The sequence below is a fragment of the Anomaloglossus baeobatrachus genome, chromosome 1 (genome assembly GCF_048569485.1).
Source record: "Anomaloglossus baeobatrachus isolate aAnoBae1 chromosome 1, aAnoBae1.hap1, whole genome shotgun sequence".
Taxonomy (NCBI): Eukaryota; Metazoa; Chordata; class Amphibia; order Anura; family Aromobatidae; genus Anomaloglossus; species Anomaloglossus baeobatrachus.
The window spans coordinates 183889339-183910947 of NC_134353.1; the positions used below are offsets into that span (position 1 = coordinate 183889339).

At 41.9% G+C, this 21609-nt stretch overlaps 1 protein-coding gene across 1 annotated transcript; it reads right to left on the reverse strand.

The window, feature by feature from the left end:
- Positions 1–1404: 1404 nt before the first annotated feature.
- MSMO1 (methylsterol monooxygenase 1) lies at positions 1405–21283 on the reverse strand. Its single transcript, XM_075335132.1, has 6 exons — positions 21175–21283; positions 13373–13668; positions 10804–10952; positions 9566–9692; positions 7285–7439; positions 1405–3525 (listed from the first exon to the last, which is right to left on the reverse strand). The coding sequence occupies exons 2-6, from the start codon at positions 13619–13621 to the stop codon at positions 3327–3329; spliced, it is 879 nt and encodes a 292-aa protein (XP_075191247.1). The 5' UTR covers positions 13622–13668; positions 21175–21283; the 3' UTR covers positions 1405–3326.
- Positions 21284–21609: the final 326 nt, after the last annotated feature.

Consider the following 21609-nt stretch of genomic DNA (forward strand, 5'->3'; position numbering starts at 1 on the left):
CTGTAAATTACAGTAAATAAACACACACACCTGAAAAAATCCTTTATTAGAAATAAAAAACACTAACAAATTCCCTGGTTCAACAATTTAATAAGCCCGAAAAAGCCCTCCATGTCCGGCGTAATCCAGGATGGTCCAGCGTCGCTTCCAGCTCTGCTGCATGGAGGTGACCGGAGCTGCAGAAGACACCGCCGCTCCTGTCAGCTCCATGCAGCAACTGAGGTGAGTATCGCGATCAGCTGAGCTGTCACTGAGGTTACCCGCGGCCACCGCTGGATCCTCCAACAGTGACAGCGGGTAACCTCAGTGACAGCTCAGCTGATCGCGATACTCACCTCAGTTGCTGCGTGGAGCTGACAGGAGCAGCTGTGTTTTCTGCAGCTCCGGTCACCTCCATGCAGCAGAGCTGGAAGCGACGCTGGACCATCCTGGATTACGACGGACATGGAGGGCTTTTGGGGGCTTATTAAAGTGGTGAACCAGGGAATTTGTTAGTGTTTTTTATTTCTAATAAAGGATTTTTCAGGTGTGTGTGTTTATTTACTGTCACTTACAGATTAATCATGGAAGGTATCTCGTGGAGACACCTGACATGATTAATCTAGGATTTAGTGGCAGCTATGGGCTGCCATTAACTCCTTATTACCCCGATTTGCCAACGCACCGGGGCAAATCGGGAAGAGCCGGGTACAGTCCCAGAACTGTCGCATCTAATGTATGCGTCAATTCTGGGCGACTGCTGGCTGATATTGTTAGGCTGGGGGGCTCCCCATAACGTGGAGCTCCCCATCCTGAGAATACCAGCCTTCAGCCGTATGGCTTTATCTGGCTGGTATTGAAATTAGGGGGACCGCACGCCGGTTTTTTTAATTATTTAATTATTTATTTACTATTATTATTATATTATTATACTGCACAGTATAGACACGCCCACCGGCTGCTGTGATTGGGTGCAGTGAGACACCTGTCACTCAGCGTGGGGGCGTGTCTCACTGCAACCAATCATAGGCGCCTGTGGGCGGGTAAAGCAGGGAATACGAGATTGTTTAATGAGCGGCCGGCTTTTTCAAAATAGTAAAAGCCGCCGCAGCAGTGTGAATGCCGTGCAGCGCCGTGCCGGGGATCGGTGAGTATGAGAGAGGGCTGCTAACTTCAGTCACTCAGGGGATTAGCGGTCACCGGTGTGTCCTTCACTGGTGACCGCTAATCAGGGCGCGGCACAGACAGACATGCAATGAAGTCGGGTGAAGTTAACTCGAGTTCATTCTGATCGTGCAGCTCTGTCTGTGTCTGCTGTCATCTGCCATTCAGCTCTGCTACATGGCTGTCTGTGTCTGCTGTCAGCGGCCATGTAGCAGAGCTGAATGGCAGATGACATAGTAAAAAATACGCATTACACACGCATTACACACGCTAGTAAAATCATTAATTTATTCAGAAAAAGCATCGCACTTGCGTTGCACTCGGACCTAACTTGAACTAAAATCAGCCGAGTTTTTTTCAGCCAACTCGGACCGATTTTTCTCGCATAGATGTGTTTCCAGCCTTAGATCACGCTGCACCATTGATAATTGAAACAAAAAAAAAAAAACCCACATATTTGGTATCGCCGTGTTCAGAAATGCCCGATCTATCAAAATATAAACTCAATTAATTTGATCAGTAAAGGGCGTAGCGACAAAAAAAAAAAAGTTAACGCCAGAATCCTGCTTTTTGGTCATCTCAACATTGCATTAAAATACGATAACAGGAGACCAAAACATTGCATCTACACAAAACTGGTATAAGGGTACGCTCACACGAGCGTGAAAATTGGACGAGTGCAAGGCGAGAAAATCTCGCATTGCACTCTGACCAATGTGAGGCAATGAGGGCGAGCAGTTGGGCAGCTTTTATCGCATCCAGATTCTGGATGCGAGAAAAGCGGCAGCATGCTGCGATTTGCTGCTACAGCCATATCTCTCACACCCATTCAAGTGAATGGATGCGAGAGATACATCGGACTGCTCTCGGATGTTATCCCAGTGCAGTGAGATGTACGCACAGGCTGACAGTGGAGGAGATGGGAGGATTAACCCCTCCCTCTCCTCCACAGCGCCCGCACTTAGCTTCACAGCTGTTACAGTTGCATGACCCTCGGCTCACACTCGCAGCAGAGCCTGAGCTGGGGGTCATTAGCATATCGCTTCCGATGCTAACGCATCGGATGCCATATGCTCGTGTGAGCCCAGCCTCATAAAAATGTCAGCTCAAGATGCAAAAAATCCTGAAAATAAGAACGCTACGGGTCTCTGAAAATGGCGCTAAGAGCACAATTATTTGTTTTTTGACAAATTTCTGAATTTTTTTTTCACCACTTAGCTAAAAGTAAAATATATGTTTGGTATCAACAACCTGGGGAATCATACTGCCAGGTCAGTTTTACCATATAATGAACATGGTAAATATAAAAAAAAAATAAAATTGTGCAATTGCACTTTTTTGCAATTTTGTCGCACTTGGAATTTTTTTCTGTTTTCCATTTCAATATGGAGCAGAATGCATGGTGTCATTCAAAATTACAACTCATCCTGCAAAAAACAAGCCCTCATATGGTTGTATTGATGAAAATAAAAAAATAAAAAAAAAAAAAGAGCACTCAGAAACCATCCTAGTGTGGTCTGATATTTAAGGACTTTTAAATAAGAGAGAGAGGTAAATCTCTTTTCACCAGACATGAGAAAAACTTATACAAGTCAGACTAAACTCTGATGAAAATCAAAGGAAACTGACGAAAAATCGCTGATGAAACTAAGTTTAGTTTTTTTATGAAGCAAATAAAACTGACATGTGAATAAGTCCTTACCAGTACAAAAACTGACCAGAATAAGGTGCCTAGATGAGTTAGTGGCGGCACTCGTACCTCGCCAACAGACATCAAAAATATTTTCAACACCACAACTAAAGATGCCAGTTTCAGTTGTGGTTAGGAATGAAAGAGTTAAATAATTAAAATATGCGCTATGTATAAAAATAAAATGGAACATTTCACAAAGTGGAAAGTTGATCATGATGTCGATGAATTTGAAGAAAAAAAAAAGCTCAATATTCTTGCATCTTCCGAGAGGTTACAGTCGGTAAGTGACACCCAGCTGTTAGTAGAGTTCTCATTCTGACGGTAAGGCCCAACGTGGCATTTGTGGCCGAATTCCTCAGTGGTACTTGTGAGTCCTCGCACGCTATGCACGAATCAGCGTCCACTCTTTCGCCTGCGATACATTTCGGATTTTATTAAGAGCAATTCACGATCCATATGATGGAAAATTAAACAGTTTTTAGGAAATAAGTTATTTTGTCTTCTTCCCTTCCTCTGTCTTCACTTTATGTCTGTAGCTGTTGTACTGAGAATCGGTGTTGAAGAGTTTGTCCCACCATGTAAAGGTTGATGAGTAGTTACCTACGAAGTTCATGTGATGGAAATCGTGGAAGCGTGCCCCGGCGTAGAAGGGTACAAGATGCAGCGGATTCAAGGGAATGTCGTAACCACTAGGAGAGAAGACAGCGTGGATTTACAATATTGTAACCAAATCCAGGTGATGAAGCCATACAGAATCTGAACATGGCAACACACAATGATTTCATGTCATCCCTCACTACACAGGCCATTGTGACAGGTGGGAATGGTAACTGGATAGGAGGATTTCTGGGAAAACACATTGCATCTCCTTTATCAAAACTAGTCTACTACTAAGACTGCCTGGTTACCTATAGCAACCAGAGCACCTTCTAGTTTGTCAAGGGATCTTAAGAAAAAGCCAAGCTCTGATTTTTTTTCCTATGGATAACAAAGCCAGTTTGACTATTAGGTATCTTTGATGTGGATTATTAAAGCTTCATTGTAAAGACCTTTTATATAGGGTAAAAAGGTTCAGCAACATAACAGTCAATTATTGCTACGGTCATCTTTTATAGTGAACAATAAGGGTATGTGTCCACGATTAGGACTCACTGCGACCTGGCTGCAGCGGGTCCTGACCTGCGGGGCCGCGCGTCTCCTCTGCAGGAGACCGCAGCTGCTCATACCCACGATCAGGGTCCGGTGCGCTGCGGTCTCCTCGCTGTGTTCTCCCTATAGAGGATGCATGCGAATCCGCAGCAAACAATTGACATGCTGAGGACTGGAAAGACACACCACAGGTCCGTGTTTGCTGCAGAAAAAACAAGCATAGTGGGCACAGGATTTCTATTAATCCCGTCCACTATACTTGTACTGTACAATGCAGTGTTTTGGACGCAGCGAAAACACGGTACATCAAAAACGCTGCAAGCACTGATCGTGGGCACGCAGCCTTAGGCCCCTTTCACACGTCAGTGATTCTGGGACGTTTGTGCTTTTTTTAAAACGTACCAGAATCACTGACATACGCAGACCCATTATAATGAATGGGTCTGCTCACACATCAGTGATTTTTCGTACCCGCGTGTGCGTGATTGCCGCACGGAGACATGTCCATTTTTTTCTGGCATCACTGATGTTCCACGGACCACGCAGTGGTGTGGTCCGTGAAACACGTGCCAGAAAAAAACATGCTTTTAAAATAAAAAACATTTTAACTCACCCGGCGTCCAGCAATGTCCTCTGCAGCCCGTTCTCCCTGCTGCTTCTGAGCCGGCTCATTATTGTCGCTCATATTCATTATGCGCGACACAGCCGACCCGGAAGCAGCTGCTGCAGGGGCCAGCGCTGGCCGGATGCTGCACTGCGGGAGCAATCAGCACCATGGACAGCGGGAGCGGGCAGAGGTGAGTTGTTTTCTAAGTGCAATCACGGGCCACGGAGAACGGAGCCTGGATTGCACTTAGACAACCCACGTGTGCCGTGAATCACGGCACACGCAGGGACATGTGCGTGTTTTACACGCCAGTGAAAAATGTCACTGTTTTTCACTGACGTGTGAAACGGGCCTTAGGCGCACTATGAGTATTTGGTGAGTTTTTTACCTCAGTATTTGTAAGGCCACGTGCACACGTTGAGTATTGGGTGAGTTTTTTACCTCAGTAGAAGTATAATAGACACAAGTCACCACTTCTGTATTTTTATCCACTCCTGGTTAATACTGAGGTAAAAAAACTCACCAAATACTCAACGTGTGACGTAGTCTAAGGCTATGTGCGCACTTTTCCGTTTTCACCTGCGTTTCAGGTGCTTTTTAGGTCCGTTTTGAACTGCAGTATTTTCATGCCAAAAGGCATGCGTTTTGATTTTCCTGCAAAGTCTATGGAAAATGGGGATTTCTAGTCCGCACTTTGCGTTTCCAAACGCAGCGTTTAATTTGCATAATTTTGGCGAAAAACCCTGCGTTCAAAGAAGCAGCATGTCAATTGTTTTTGCCATTTGGGCTGCATATTGGTAACATTGAAGTCAATGAGAAGTTGTAAAAAGCAAGAAACATCAAAATTCCAGCGTTTTACATGCTTTTTAGCTGCAGAAAGAATGCGTTTTGGACTACATAAACGCATGCTTTTCTGGCTTCAAAATAATGAAATGATATGTCCCTTTACACACAAATAGTCCGACAATTAAATTAATGAAAAATATAATTTTTTTGCTATTTTAGCCTTAAATAGTATAAAACCGCTATAATTATATGAAATATAACTATTTTCGTTATGATTTCAATAATTATATGTGTTCCTTTTTTTTCCCTTTTTTTCATTTTCTTTGACTGTTTAAACTTTATTTAGCAGTGTCTTAATGTTCAAAACGCATCTGTCTAAACACAATTGAAAAGCAGGTAAAAAAGCGCTAAAAACGCGACTAAAACGCGGTAAAAAACGATTTAGTGGTCAAAAGCAACTTTGGCAAAAGCAATTTCTGCCCAAGGATGCGTTTAGAACTGCAACTAGGACGACGCAAAGTGCGCACATAGCCTAAGACATATTCGGTGGGTAGTACCAACATGTAGAAAGGTACGTCTTGCCAAAAAGGGTTTATCAACGATCACAAAAATGATCATTGGCACAAAACCTTTCCATGCAAATGTTATTAAATGAGCCACAATCGACTTGTACTTTGGTTGACGTTGACATTTTTCTGCCTATGTGAAAAGACTTATTATTGTCCATGTGTGATCGGTGGGGGGTCTATATTGAGGAGGAGTGTTCCTAGGAATGATTGCAAGATTATTGTGAAATAATCTGTAGCCCCATCCGCATGTCCATGTACAGACTACGAGGCACGGTTTGCCTACTGGTCTCCTGACGCGAACTTGACACATACCCTAACCCTCTGTTGATAGTTATGCAGGCATAATGCGTTATAAGTATACAGCCATACATTGACACCACAGGACATGTGTTTTCTGGAATAACTCGATCCACGTAGGATCTATTGCTATGTATTCACATTCTTGTATACATTAGTAACTATTAAGGACCAATTAGAATGTCTATGACGGTAAACCATTTTTGTAACTGCATATGGAGAAGCGCCCCAAGGAACTGAACCAAGTCACCGATAGAATTCTGAAAGTGGAAGTGGTAGAGGAAGATCCCGGACCTCTATAGAGGATTAGATAGTATAAATGATGCAAATGGCAGATCAGCTAAGCTAATGACTAGCATGTCACAGCATCATGGCGCCTAAGGCCTCATGCACATAACAATGTACAATAGTCTTATGTGAGAGACAATTATCAGAGATTACATTTTCCTTTAAAAGCACCGTAAGAATAATGATATATCCCTGAATAAAGCAGTGTGCATCACATATACAATATATCACAATAGTAAGTACACCCCTCACATTTTTTGTAAATATTTTCTAACATGACACTTTGATACAATGTAAAGTAGTCAGTGTAGAGCTTGTATAACCAGTGATATCCCAATGATATAATGATATTGGATGGACTGCTAATCAAAATAAAAAGAGGGAGCAAAATTAGCATTTATATGATTTGTTTTGACAGTAAAAGGGGGTTAGACAACTACAGCAAAAAAAAAAAAATAGTAAAAAAAAAAAAGTGTGTGTGTCTCTCTCTATCAGACGCCATATGCAATACATTACATAAGTTTATCGAGCTCCATAGAAAAGATACTTTTTTTAGTGGAGATCCACAGTTATGTCTCCATGCATCTGCCTACACGCAGCACTTGAAAAAGGCCTCTGTGCCAATACGTGGTGACATGAATGTGGCTCTCCACTAAACGTTTCGTAGTTTTTATGAATGCTGGCAAACATATTTTTTTGTCTTTGTCGGCCTTATATGAGGCACTTCTAAATTAAATTCAAATGCTGCTTACCTGTGAACATCTATTGTTTCCATAAGCCTGACAATAACCCAGGCCCACAGGAGAATGACGTGATTGCAGAAGACCATGATGCCAATGAAGAACCCAGCTCCCAAAATGAGGGTTTCATAAGGATGAGCATATTCAGCCTGCATCCCAAATGGAGACTGTGGAACACATAGGAAGCACATCATTACTTATCATGGACATTAATGGGAACCTGTCAGCAGATTTGGTCCTTAGGCTGGACTCACACGAACGTATTAAAAAACGGTCCCATTCTCGTTTGCGAGAGTCGGACGAATTTTTCTCACTTGTCATCAGTGTGCTCTCAGTGTGCTGTCAGTATGCTGTCCGTGTGCAATCCGTTTTTTTTCTCAGCAGCTATTAGTCATTTACAGTCAATAACATGAACATTTACAGTGTTCTATGCTACATGATAGAATTGTAGTCATAAAAACGGATGTCACTAGGATGATCCGTGTGCCGTCCGTTTTTTTCTCGCACCCATAGACTTGTATTGGCGAGTCAGAGACGTTTTACGTATGAATACGCAGCATGCTGCCGCTTTTCTCGCATCCAGAATTTGGAATGGAGAAAAGCTGACCAACAGCTCGCACTCATATCGCACTCATAGAATAACATTGGTCCGAGTGTAATGCGAGAATTTCTTGCATTGCTCTCGTCCGATTTTCACGCTCGTGTGAGCGTACCCTTATACGAAGCATTTACACTATATGGAAACACAGCCTAAAATCTATAGTGAATTGTAAAACACACTACAGTTTGGTTTTGGCGACGCGGCCCACTGTAGGTCTGGCATTTGTTCACATAGGCTTTTCTATAAGAATTGAATAACCAGGTAAAACAAAAGTAGAAAATGTTACAAAATAAAGACCACCCCTGAAAACGATTGTAAAAAAAACAAACAAAAAAACATACCCAAAAACACTTAAAGGTAATCTGTCAGCAAGTTTTTATTATGTAATCTGAGAGCAGCATAATGTAGGGCATGAGACCCTGATTCCAGTTATGTGTCACTTATTAGGCAGTGTTTTAACAACAGGAGATCACTAGAGGACTAGCTGTCCCATGCCTCCCAGTTAACTGCTCTGTGTACCCCCACCACAGGTTAGCAGCTTTATGTCAACATACAGTGTACACAGAAAGCTGCCAATCACTGGTGTGCATGGGGTGCACAGGGTTTAACATGCCGAGCACTGCTACATTGGTAGTGGAGAAAACAGGGATTGTATCAAAATGACAGCAGGGTCCCAGCCTCCACATCATGCTCTTCTCAGATAAGACTTTTTTCAGGTTTAGGGTTCTTTTCACTTGCGATTTTCATGTGCGAGTGCGATCCGATAAAACATCAAACTGCACTTGGATGTCATCTGAGTGTGCACTGATATACACCGACACAGACAATGGAGAAGATGGAAAAATTAATCTGTCTATCTTCTCCTCACTTCTCGCATGTGAGAGAGTCGGAGTGCAATATAATGTCACATAGCTCACACTTGCAGAGTCTGAACTGAGTGACATGAGCGGATCACATCCGATTCTCTCGCAGTGTTCTATTTGCTAATGTGACTCCAGCCAAAGCTTTCAGTACAGTGCTGCTTTAGGCCTCTGCCACACTCACGTGAAAATCACGCACGTGCCGAGTGTTACCTGCGTGTTGCGTGCAGGTAAGTACGTGTCTCTGGTACGTGCGGGCCACGTGTGTTCTACGTGTGCTATCCGCAATAGCACACGTAGAACCGGTAATTTACATACTCACCTGGGCCTTCCTGATGTCCGCGCTGCTGTCCGTGGTGCTGATCCTCGGTCTCCAGCCCTCCCGTCTCCCCGCTGCTGCTGCTGCCAGGCAGTGAAGTGAATATTCAATGAGAATAATGAGCGGCGGTCGGCAGCAAGAGGCAGCAGCGGCAGAGACAGGAGGGCTGGAGAAGGTGAGTTAATGTTTTGTTTTTTTTTCACTGACACGTGTGTTTTCTTCGGCGCGTGTCACACGGGACCGCATCCACACTACACCCGTGTGGTACGGGTGCGGGCCGTGTGACACCCGTGCTGCCAGAGAAAACACTGATATGTCAGCGCTTTGAAAAACGCACACACGTACAAACGCACACGAACACACGTTCCGTGTGGTTTTACGTGTGTGTGCCTGCTACAATAGGGTAGCATTGCTTAACGTGTCTCCGTGCCGCCGGTACGTGTAAAAAATTACAAACACGTGCCGGCGGCATGGATGTGTGTCACAGGCTTTAGAGACAGACTCTGAACTTACTGCAAACTCGTGATGTACTTTGTGGATATACTTGTATATACTCTTATGGTGCAGGAGACGATGCAGGAAATAATGCCAGGCGTCTTCAATGACAGCACAGCCAAAACACTGCGCACATAGTATATACCTACAACAAAAGACAACATTGTTAATGAGGCAGACACAGTTTGGTTCCATAACTAATCAGCCTCCAGACTTCATGTTTGCTGGAGGGGTTGAGCTCCTCATGATTGAAAGTTTGGCCAGTGGCATGGCTGAACTTCTGGCCCAAACTGTGTGCTCTCTGATGCTGCAAGCGTAGACAACAGATGAGAACAGAAGCATTGAAGCTGGCCGGATACAGTGATCAAACCAGCTGCAGAGAAGCGCGTGCAAGCTATTCAGCAAAGAGATTGAAAGCGCTGCACTCCTTGACTAGGAGACTGGCCAGCTCTGACAGACTGGGTGACAACCATTAGCAACAAGCAGTAAACTAGACAATTAAAAACAAAAATTATCCCCCTCATTCTTGAGAAAAGTGAAGATATTTAATAAAAAAAAAAAAAAAAAAATGATATCTTGCTTGTTTTCACATGCACGTTGAAATTTTAACCATTTAAGATATACAGACAACCCCTATATAGAAGTCTTCTCCCTCAAATCATAACACTCCTAGCATCTGCAGTTTTCCCATAGTTTGCAATATAAAAATTGCCATGTCTCGGGCTAAAAACTGACCATAGCACGGGGTATAAAAGGCAATTTGTAAAAAAATAAAAACAAACAATCGTTTAAAAAAAACCCCAAGATTTTCGTGCCTCTGATGTATTCTATTCACAGAGACACCTAGTGAGCTCGGTATCCTGCATCCACATGGCGACACACTGGCCCTGTTAGGCCACGTGCACACATTCAGAATTTGGTGAGTTTTTTTACCTCAGTATTTGTCGCTAAAACCAGGAGTGGGCAAAAAAATGTATAGAAGTGGTGCCCGTGTTTCTATTATACTTTTCCTCTGATTGTTCCACTTCTGCTTTTGGCTTCAAATACTTAGATAAAGAAAAAACCTCATCAAATACTCAACGTGTGCATGTGGCCTTCGGACCTGATCTATGCCATGAATGATATTTACATTAAGCCCCCGTGTAATTCTCAGATTCACCTATATTCAATATGGTCTTCATACCAGTTGCCAACTTACAAAGTGTAATATTGAATATTTTCGCTTTATTGACCGTTTCTGAGACCCCGATACTTACCATCTAGGCATATTATCCCAGTCATATGGAATGTTAAAAAATTCAGTGAAGTAGTATGTTCCGCACATCAGTGGAAGCTGAATGCAGAAGTGATTGAAAAGGAGCATTTTAAAGCACCTCCATTGGCCCTCCCACGTTTCTGGTCTATCCTGTAATACAAAGAGAAGTCAAGCTTAGATGAAGAATAAGCTCAGCAATATGTACCTGTTAGGAACTACAGGGGTTTTCTGGGTCATTCATATTAAATGGGTTGTATCATCTTCTGATGAAGGTCTGCAGTCACTTGATGTGGCTACAGACTTATGAATCATGACAGTGCATGCACCGCACACTGTCAAGATTCAACTGATAGCGGGCAGTCACATGACTACAAGTATGTCATTTACATACTTGCGGCCACATTCCAACTAGATGTGCGTGGCCTCACTCAATTCACTTGTGTTGAGTGAGACCAAGCACGTGACCACATACATACTTGCAATCACATGACAGCTCACTCTCATCGACAACCCCAGAGAATCCTGACAGCTTGTTGTCCACGCACGGTAAGGAATCAGATGTCTGCAATCACATTATCACTATCCAATTATTATCCAATTATTATCACAATCCACTGTTGTGGACTATTAAACGGATTCGGGCTTCTAAGAATTAGGACAGGAGGTTAGATTTGTGTGAGTCTGATTTCTAGCCGCCTCCCTGATCAGCTGATTAAAGGGACGGATGCTCCAGCATGCTCTATGGGACCGATTCATCACTACATAGCTGCCAGTTTTGTGGTGTGAATACCTCTCAATTTATGACTTTTTAGTTTCGACAAATTCGTCACATGATTTGCGCCATTTCTCACTTTGTTTTTGTGGTTTAGTTACTTTTCTGCTCCTCATATCTTAGTGGCTTTACCAGATGCTTCAGACTGATTAACAATTTTATGCACACCAGAAATTGTCGCAATTTTTGTGATATTTTACAAAATGTGTATCTATACCTGTAACAATGAAGAGGACATGGCCCAGTGTGTAAAGACAAACCAGTAATTTAAAGGGAACCTTTAAATTACAATATAAACCCAGAACCACGAGCAGTTCTGGGTGCATATTTCATATTTCCCTGCCTAACCGTTCCCGTATACACTAGCACACATAAAGAGATCTTTAGAAAAAGTATTTCTAAAGATCTTTTATCGAATTCTAATGAGTGCGGGGACTAGTCCCAAGGACGTTGCTTCCCTTGCTAGTCGACCCAATTAGCATGTTCGTACACTCCTGTGGGTGTGCTATCATGCTAATGATTGTGCAGCTGAGAGGATGATCTCACTCACCTCTCCGCTGCCATCACCGCCTGACGCTGGATTTCGGCTCAGTGCGCATGCCCCCGGAGTTTGGGTCATGCGCACTACTTCAGTTTGAAGCCAGGACACGTACACCCGGCTTCATAGTGCGCATGACCGAAACTCCGGGGTCATGCGCACTGAGCCGAAATCCAGCGTCGGGCGGCGATGGCAGCGGAGAGGTGAGTGAGATCACCCTGTGATGCTGCGCATTCATTAGCATATTAGCGCGCCCACAGGAACGTACTAACATGCTAACAGGGCCGACTAGCAAGGGAAGCAACGCCCTTGGGACTAGTCCCCTCGCTCATTAGCATACGATATAAGATCTTTAGAAATACTTTTTCTAAAGATCTCTTTATCTATGCCAGTGTATACAGGGACGGTTAGGCAGAGATTAGAAATATGCCCCCAGAATTGCTCATGGTTCTTGGTGCATAAATGACCTGACAGGGTCACTTTAAAGTCCCTGGTAAAGCCCAACATAAACACGTATACAAGTTCCACCACTGGGACCATTTCTCCTATTTTGAGAGATCTGCTCCCCATCAATCTAGAAGGAACATTTTTAGGTTATGGAAACAGTCAAGCATGTGTAGTCAACTTGCTTACATGTAGTGGCCAGAAGCTACTTAGCACCAGGTTCATGAAAGTTACAGAGGTCAGAACCACATCTATTAGATATTTATGGCATATCTTGTGTGATTAGGTTGGGAATACCCCTTTAAAAGAATCATTCACCAGGTACCTTATATTGGAGCAGCATGATGTAGAGAGACCCAAATTCCATGCACTTACTGGGATGTTTACTGTAGTTTTGGTACAATCAGTGTTTTACCACTAGAAGACTAGTAAACCTACTGCCACATAGTCCTCATGAGTTCTGTCAAACTCGGCCAACAACAGATTGGCTTTCTGTGTACAATTTGACTAGGCAGAAAGCAGCTAATCAGTGGTGTAAGCAGGGTTATACAGAGCTCAGCATTCAGAGAACTGCTAGATTAATAAAAACTGCAGTAAACAGACCAGTAAGTGATGCAAGTCTGGAATCGGGGTCTCTACCTCTAGATCATGCTACTTTTAGATGAGGTAGCAAAAACCTGCTGACAGATTCCCTTTAAGTAGCGTTCATGGTGACAACTTTTCTGTCCCATTGTAGTAAACTACAGGATGCCTCTTCCTTTATATAGAACGGCCACACATCCCTATAGAACACACGAGAAAGTGCAGAGTACAAACCTGCTGGATTTTAAACCTTTGCATGAAAGGTATGAACTGAAATAGAAATCCAGGTAAACACAAGAGGAAGTAGATCAGCTCATGGACAATCAGGGATCCCCACGTGGCAATCTGGAACTTGGTGTAGTTATCCAGCATGTAGGTCCAGGCATGTTTGAAGGGTCCCTGCAGAGGATTGTCTGGTAAAAGGGAGTCAATGTATTCAACAGCAAGATATGCCGAGCTCAGGACACTGTCGTTTGAAGCCATTTCTGATTCCTAATACATGGACAGGCAGGTGTAAGATGTCAGGGAACCTGCGATAAAAAGACAAACTAAAGTCAATTACTGTGTATGGAAAATCATCGGTCACCGGATTTGGGAATAAAACATTATTACATAGGTCTCTTACACCTGATGAGGCTGGGGTATTTACTTTGAAAAGCCATTTCAAAATGGCTTAAAAAACCAGCAATAAAATTACCATATATAAGACACTTATAACTGAACATAAAATGGTCTTTAACTGCTTATTTTAATATCAGGTAGGAAAAATGTATACTCATTATTAGTGGCAGAGATGGGTACTGCACATTATACAGCACATTATTAGTGGCAGTGATGGGTACAGCACATTATTAGTGGCAGTGATGGGTACGGTATATTATACAGCACATTATTAGTGGCAGTGATGGGTATGGTACATTATACAGCACATTATTAGTGGCAGTGATGGGTACGGTATATTATACAGCACATTATTAGTGGCAGTGATGGGTATGGTACATTATACAGCACATTATTAGTGGCAGTGATGGGTACGGTATATTATACAGCACATTATTAGTGGCAGTGATGGGTACGGTACATTATACAGCACATTATTAGTGGCAGTGATGGGTACGGTATATTATACAGCACATTATTAGTGGCAGTGATGGGTATGGTACATTATTCAGCACATTATTAGTGGCAGTGATGGGTACGGTATATTATACAGCACATTATTAGTGGCAGTGATGGTATGGTATATTATACAGCACATTATTAGTGGCAGTGATGGGTACGGTATATTATACAGCACATTATTAGTGGCAGTGATGGGTACAGTATATTATACAGCACATTATTAGTGGCAGTGATGGGTATGGTACATTATACAGCACATTATTAGTGGCAGTGATGGGTACGGTATATTATACAGCACATTATTAGTGGCAGTGATGGGCACGGTATATTATACAGCACATTATTAGTGGCAGTGATGGGTATGGTACATTATACAGCACATTATTAGTGGCAGTGATGGGTACAGTATATTATACAGCACATTATTAGTGGCAGTGATGGGTACTGCACATTATACAGCACATTATTAGTGGCAGTGATGGGTACAGTATATTATACAGCACATTATTAGTGGCAGTGATGGTACGGTATATTATACAGCACATTATTAGTGGCAGTGATGGGTATGGTACATTATACAGCACATTATTAGTGGCAGTGATGGGTACAGTATATTATACAGCACATTATTAGTGGCAGTGATGGTACGGTATATTATACAGCACATTATTAGTGGCAGTGATGGGTACAGTATATTATACAGCACATTATTAGTGGCAGTGATGGGTATGGTATATTATACAGCACATTATTAGTGGCAGTGATGGGTACAGTATATTATACAGCACATTATTAGTGGCAGTGATTGGTACTGCACATTATACAGCACATTATTAGTGGCAGAGATGGGTACGGTATATTATACAGCACATTATTAGTGGCAGTGATGGGTACGGTATATTATACAGCACATTATTAGTGGCAGTGATGGGTACGGTACATTATACAGCACATTATTAGTGGCAGTGATGGGTACGGTATATTATACAGCACATTATTAGTGGCAGTGATGGGTACAGTATATTATACAGCACATTATTAGTGGCAGTGATGGGTACGGTATATTATACAGCACATTATTAGTGGCAGTGATGGGTACGGTATATTATACAGCACATTATTAGTGGCAGTGATGGGTACGGTATATTATACAGCACATTATTAGTGGCAGTGATGGGTACAGTATATTATACAGCACATTATTAGTGGCAGTGATGGGTACGGTATATTATACAGCACATTATTAGTGGCAGAGATGGGTATGGTACATTATACAGCACATTATTAGTGGCAGTGATGGGTACAGTATATTATACAGCACATTATTAGTGGCAGTGATGGGTACGGTATATTATACAGCACATTATTAGTGGCAGTGATGGGTACGGTATATTATACAGCACATTATTAGTGGCAGAGATGGGTATGGTACATTATACAGCACATTATTAGTGGCAGTGATGGGTACAGTATATTATACAGCACATTATTAGTGGCAGTGATGGGTACAGTATATTATACAGCACATTATTAGTGGCAGTGATGGGTACGGTATATTATACAGCACATTATTAGTGGCAGTGATGGGTACGGTATATTATACAGCACATTATTAGTGGCAGTGATGGGTATGGTACATTATACAGCACATTATTAGTGGCAGTGATGGGTACAGTATATTATACAGCACATTATTAGTGGCAGTGATGGGTACGGTATATTATACAGCACATTATTAGTGGCAGTGATGGGTACGGTATATTATACAGCACATTATTAGTGGCAGTGATGGGTATGGTACATTATACAGCACATTATTAGTGGCAGTGATGGGTACAGTATATTATACAGCACATTATTAGTGGCAGTGATGGGTACAGTATATTATACAGCACATTATTAGTGGCAGTGATGGGTACGGTATATTATACAGCACATTATTAGTGGCAGTGATGGGTACGGTATATTATACAGCACATTATTAGTGGCAGTGATGGGTATGGTACATTATACAGCACATTATTAGTGGCAGTGATGGGTACAGTATATTATACAGCACATTATTAGTGGCAGTGATGGGTACGGTATATTATACAGCACATTATTAGTGGCAGTGATGGGTACGGTATATTATACAGCACATTATTAGTGGCAGTGATGGGTATGGTACATTATACAGCACATTATTAGTGGCAGTGATGGGTACAGTATATTATACAGCACATTATTAGTGGCAATGATGGGTACAGTATATTATACAGCACATTATTAGTGGCAGTGATGGGTACGGTATATTATACAGCACATTATTAGTGGCAGTGATGGGTACAGTATATTATACAGCACATTATTAGTGGCAGAGATGGGTATGGTACATTATACAGCACATTATTAGTGGCAGTGATGGGTATGGTACATTATACAGCACATTATTAGTGGCAGTGATGGGTACAGTATATTATACAGCACATTATTAGTGGCAGTGATGGGTACGGTATATTATACAGCACATTATTAGTGGCAGTGATGGGTATGGTACATTATACAGCACATTATTAGTGGCAGTGATGGGTACAGTATATTATACAGCACATTATTAGTGGCAGTGATGGGTACGGTATATTATACAGCACATTATTAGTGGCAGTGATGGGTATGGTACATTATACAGCACATTATTAGTGGCAGTGATGGGTACAGTATATTATACAGCACATTATTAGTGGCAGTGATGGGTACAGTATATTATACAGCACATTATTAGTGGCAGTGATGGGTACAGTATATTATACAGCACATTATTAGTGGCAGAGATGGGTATGGTACATTATACAGCACATTATTAGTGGCAGTGATGGGTACAGTATATTATACAGCACATTATTAGTGGCAATGATGGGTACAGTATATTATACAGCACATTATTAGTGGCAGTGATGGGTACGGTATATTATACAGCACATTATTAGTGGCAGTGATGGGTACAGTATATTATACAGCACATTATTAGTGGCAGTGATGGGTACAGCATATTATACAGCACATTATTAGTGGCAGAGATGTGTATGGTACATTATACAGCACATTATTAGTGGCAGTGATGGGTACAGTATATTATACAGCACATTATTAGTGGCAGTGATGGGTACGGTATATTATACAGCACATTATTAGTGGCAGTGATGGGTATGGTACATTATACAGCACATTATTAGTGGCAGTGATGGGTACAGTATATTATACAGCACATTATTAGTGGCAGTGATGGGTACGGTATATTATACAGCACATTATTAGTGGCAGTGATGGGTATGGTACATTATACAGCACATTATTAGTGGCAGTGATGGGTACAGTATATTATACAGCACATTATTAGTGGCAGTGATGGGTACAGTATATTATACAGCACATTATTAGTGGCAGTGATGGGTATGGTACATTATACAGCACATTATTAGTGGCAGTGATGGGTACAGTATATTATACAGCACATTATTAGTGGCAATGATGGGTACAGTATATTATACAGCACATTATTAGTGGCAGAGATGGGTATGGTACATTATACAGCACATTATTAGTGGCAGTGATGGGTACAGTATATTATACAGCACATTATTAGTGGCAATGATGGGTACAGTATATTATACAGCACATTATTAGTGGCAGTGATGGGTACGGTATATTATACAGCACATTATTAGTGGCAATGATGGGTACAGTATATTATACAGCACATTATTAGTGGCAATGATGGGTACAGTATATTATACAGCACATTATTAGTGGCAGTGATGGGTACAGTATATTATACAGCACATTATTAGTGGCAGTGATGGGTACAGCATATTATACAGCACATTATTAGTGGCAGAGATGGGTATGGTACATTATACAGCACATTATTAGTGGCAGTGATGGGTACAGTATATTATACAGCACATTATTAGTGGCAGTGATGGGTATGGTACATTATACAGCACATTATTAGTGGCAGTGATGGGTACAGTATATTATACAGCACATTATTAGTGGCAGTGATGGGTACGGTATATTATACAGCACATTATTAGTGGCAGTGATGGGTATGGTACATTATACAGCACATTATTAGTGGCAGTGATGGGTACAGTATATTATACAGCACATTATTAGTGGCAGTGATGGGTATGGTACATTATACAGCACATTATTAGTGGCAGTGATGGGTACAGTATATTATACAGCACATTATTAGTGGCAGTGATGGGTACAGTATATTATACAGCACATTATTAGTGGCAGTGATGGGTATGGTACATTATACAGCACATTATTAGTGGCAGTGATGGGTACAGTATATTATACAGCACATTATTAGTGGCAGTGATGGGTACGGTATATTATACAGCACATTATTAGTGGCAGTGATGGGTATGGTACATTATACAGCACATTATTAGTGGCAGTGATGGGTACAGTATATTATACAGCACATTATTAGTGGCAGTGATGGGTACGGTATATTATACAGCACATTATTAGTGGCAGTGATGGGTATGGTACATTATACAGCACATTATTAGTGGCAGTGATGGGTACAGTATATTATACAGCACATTATTAGTGGCAGTGATGGGTACAGTATATTATACAGCACATTATTAGTGGCAGTGATGGGTACAGTATATTATACAGCACATTATTAGTGGCAGAGATGGGTATGGTACATTATACAGCACATTATTAGTGGCAGTGATGGGTACAGTATATTATACAGCACATTATTAGTGGCAATGATGGGTACAGTATATTATACAGCACATTATTAGTGGCAGTGATGGGTACGGTATATTATACAGCACATTATTAGTGGCAGTGATGGGTACAGTATATTATACAGCACATTATTAGTGGCAGTGATGGGTACAGCATATTATACAGCACATTATTAGTGGCAGAGATGTGTATGGTACATTATACAGCACATTATTAGTGGCAGTGATGGGTACAGTATATTATACAGCACATTATTAGTGGCAGTGATGGGTACGGTATATTATACAGCACATTATTAGTGGCAGTGATGGGTATGGTACATTATACAGCACATTATTAGTGGCAGTGATGGGTACAGTATATTATACAGCACATTATTAGTGGCAGTGATGGGTACGGTATATTATACAGCACATTATTAGTGGCAGTGATGGGTATGGTACATTATACAGCACATTATTAGTGGCAGTGATGGGTACAGTATATTATACAGCACATTATTAGTGGCAGTGATGGGTACAGTATATTATACAGCACATTATTAGTGGCAGTGATGGGTATGGTACATTATACAGCACATTATTAGTGGCAGTGATGGGTACAGTATATTATACAGCACATTATTAGTGGCAATGATGGGTACAGTATATTATACAGCACATTATTAGTGGCAGAGATGGGTATGGTACATTATACAGCACATTATTAGTGGCAGTGATGGGTACAGTATATTATACAGCACATTATTAGTGGCAATGATGGGTACAGTATATTATACAGCACATTATTAGTGGCAGTGATGGGTACGGTATATTATACAGCACATTATTAGTGGCAATGATGGGTACAGTATATTATACAGCACATTATTAGTGGCAATGATGGGTACAGTATATTATACAGCACATTATTAGTGGCAGTGATGGGTACAGTATATTATACAGCACATTATTAGTGGCAGTGATGGGTACAGCATATTATACAGCACATTATTAGTGGCAGAGATGGGTATGGTACATTATACAGCACATTATTAGTGGCAGTGATGGGTACAGTATATTATACAGCACATTATTAGTGGCAGTGATGGGTATGGTACATTATACAGCACATTATTAGTGGCAGTGATGGGTACAGTATATTATACAGCACATTATTAGTGGCAGTGATGGGTACGGTATATTATACAGCACATTATTAGTGGCAGTGATGGGTATGGTACATTATACAGCACATTATTAGTGGCAGTGATGGGTACAGTATATTATACAGCACATTATTAGTGGCAGTGATGGGTATGGTACATTATACAGCACATTATTAGTGGCAGTGATGGGTACAGTATATTATACAGCACATTATTAGTGGCAGTGATGGGTACAGTATATTATACAGCACATTATTAGTGGCAGTGATGGGTATGGTACATTATACAGCACATTATTAGTGGCAGTGATGGGTACAGTATATTATACAGCACATTATTAGTGGCAGTGATGGGTACGGTATATTATACAGCACATTATTAGTGGCAGTGATGGGTATGGTACATTATACAGCACATTATTAGTGGCAGTGATGGGTACAGTATATTATACAGCACATTATTAGTGGCAGAGCTGAATACAGCAGTATAAATAAGGAATAATGAAGATATATAATACACAAGCAGCGCGTGTACACACACACACACGTATCTGCACCATCAGAATACAGATCTCTCTAAACATAAGCAGCAGTACAGCACTGCACAGTTACACATTATAGGGCTACAAGTCATCCTGTGTAGTAACTGTTCTCCTTACAGCTGCTATATTCGTTCATACACACACATACATACATACACATCCACCCACCCACCCACCCACCCACCCACCCATCCATCCATCCATCCACCCATCCATCCACCCATCCATCCACCCATCCATCCACCCATCCACCCATCCACCCATCCACCCATCCACCCACCCATCCATCCACCCATCCACCCACCCATCCATCCACCCATCCACCCATCCACCCATCCACCCATCCACCCATCCACCCATCCACCCATCCACCCATCCACCCATCCACCCATCCACCCATCCACCCATCCACCCATCCACCCATCCACCCATCCACCCATCCACCCATCCACCCATCCACCTCACCTCTCGCAGGTCGCAGCCGTCTGACAGCGCCGTATACAGGAGACTCTTTATATGTTCAAGTCTTCCTCTCTTCAGCACCGGGACAGAGAATTCCCAGCTGTCACGCAAACACCGAGTGATCCTTTTCCTGAGCTCTGATTGGCCGCTCATGCTACGCACTACTACGTCACTGGAGCAATAAAGATTTTTATTGGTTAGCGGCATGGAGTGAGCCTAGGCAGACTTCTACTCTTAGCCAATCCTTGAGCGCAGTTAGAAGGAGGCGTGGTGAATACAACTATCAGATGTTACGTACCACCTGTGCAGGAGGTGCGTCCCTGACACCGCACCACATGGTCGCATGGTCACCATGGTGACAGGTTTATATGAGAAGGCGGGAAGAAGACGAGTCCCGCGCCCTCAGATAGTCACGTACCTGACATATAGGCTATAGAA

Bases quoted from the DNA above. Each gene is read 5' to 3' on its own strand.
- MSMO1 (XM_075335132.1), bottom strand. From the start codon at position 13,621: ATGGCTTCAAACGACAGTGTCCTGAGCTCGGCATATCTTGCTGTTGAA. The intron at 10,953-13,372 runs GTTTGTACTCTG...TTTGTATTACAG, and splicing joins AAAGGTTTAAAATCCAGCAG to GATAGACCAGAAACGTGGGA. The intron at 3,526-7,284 runs GTAAGCAGCATT...CTTCTCTCCTAG, and splicing joins GAAACAATAGATGTTCACAG to TGGTTACGACATTCCCTTGA.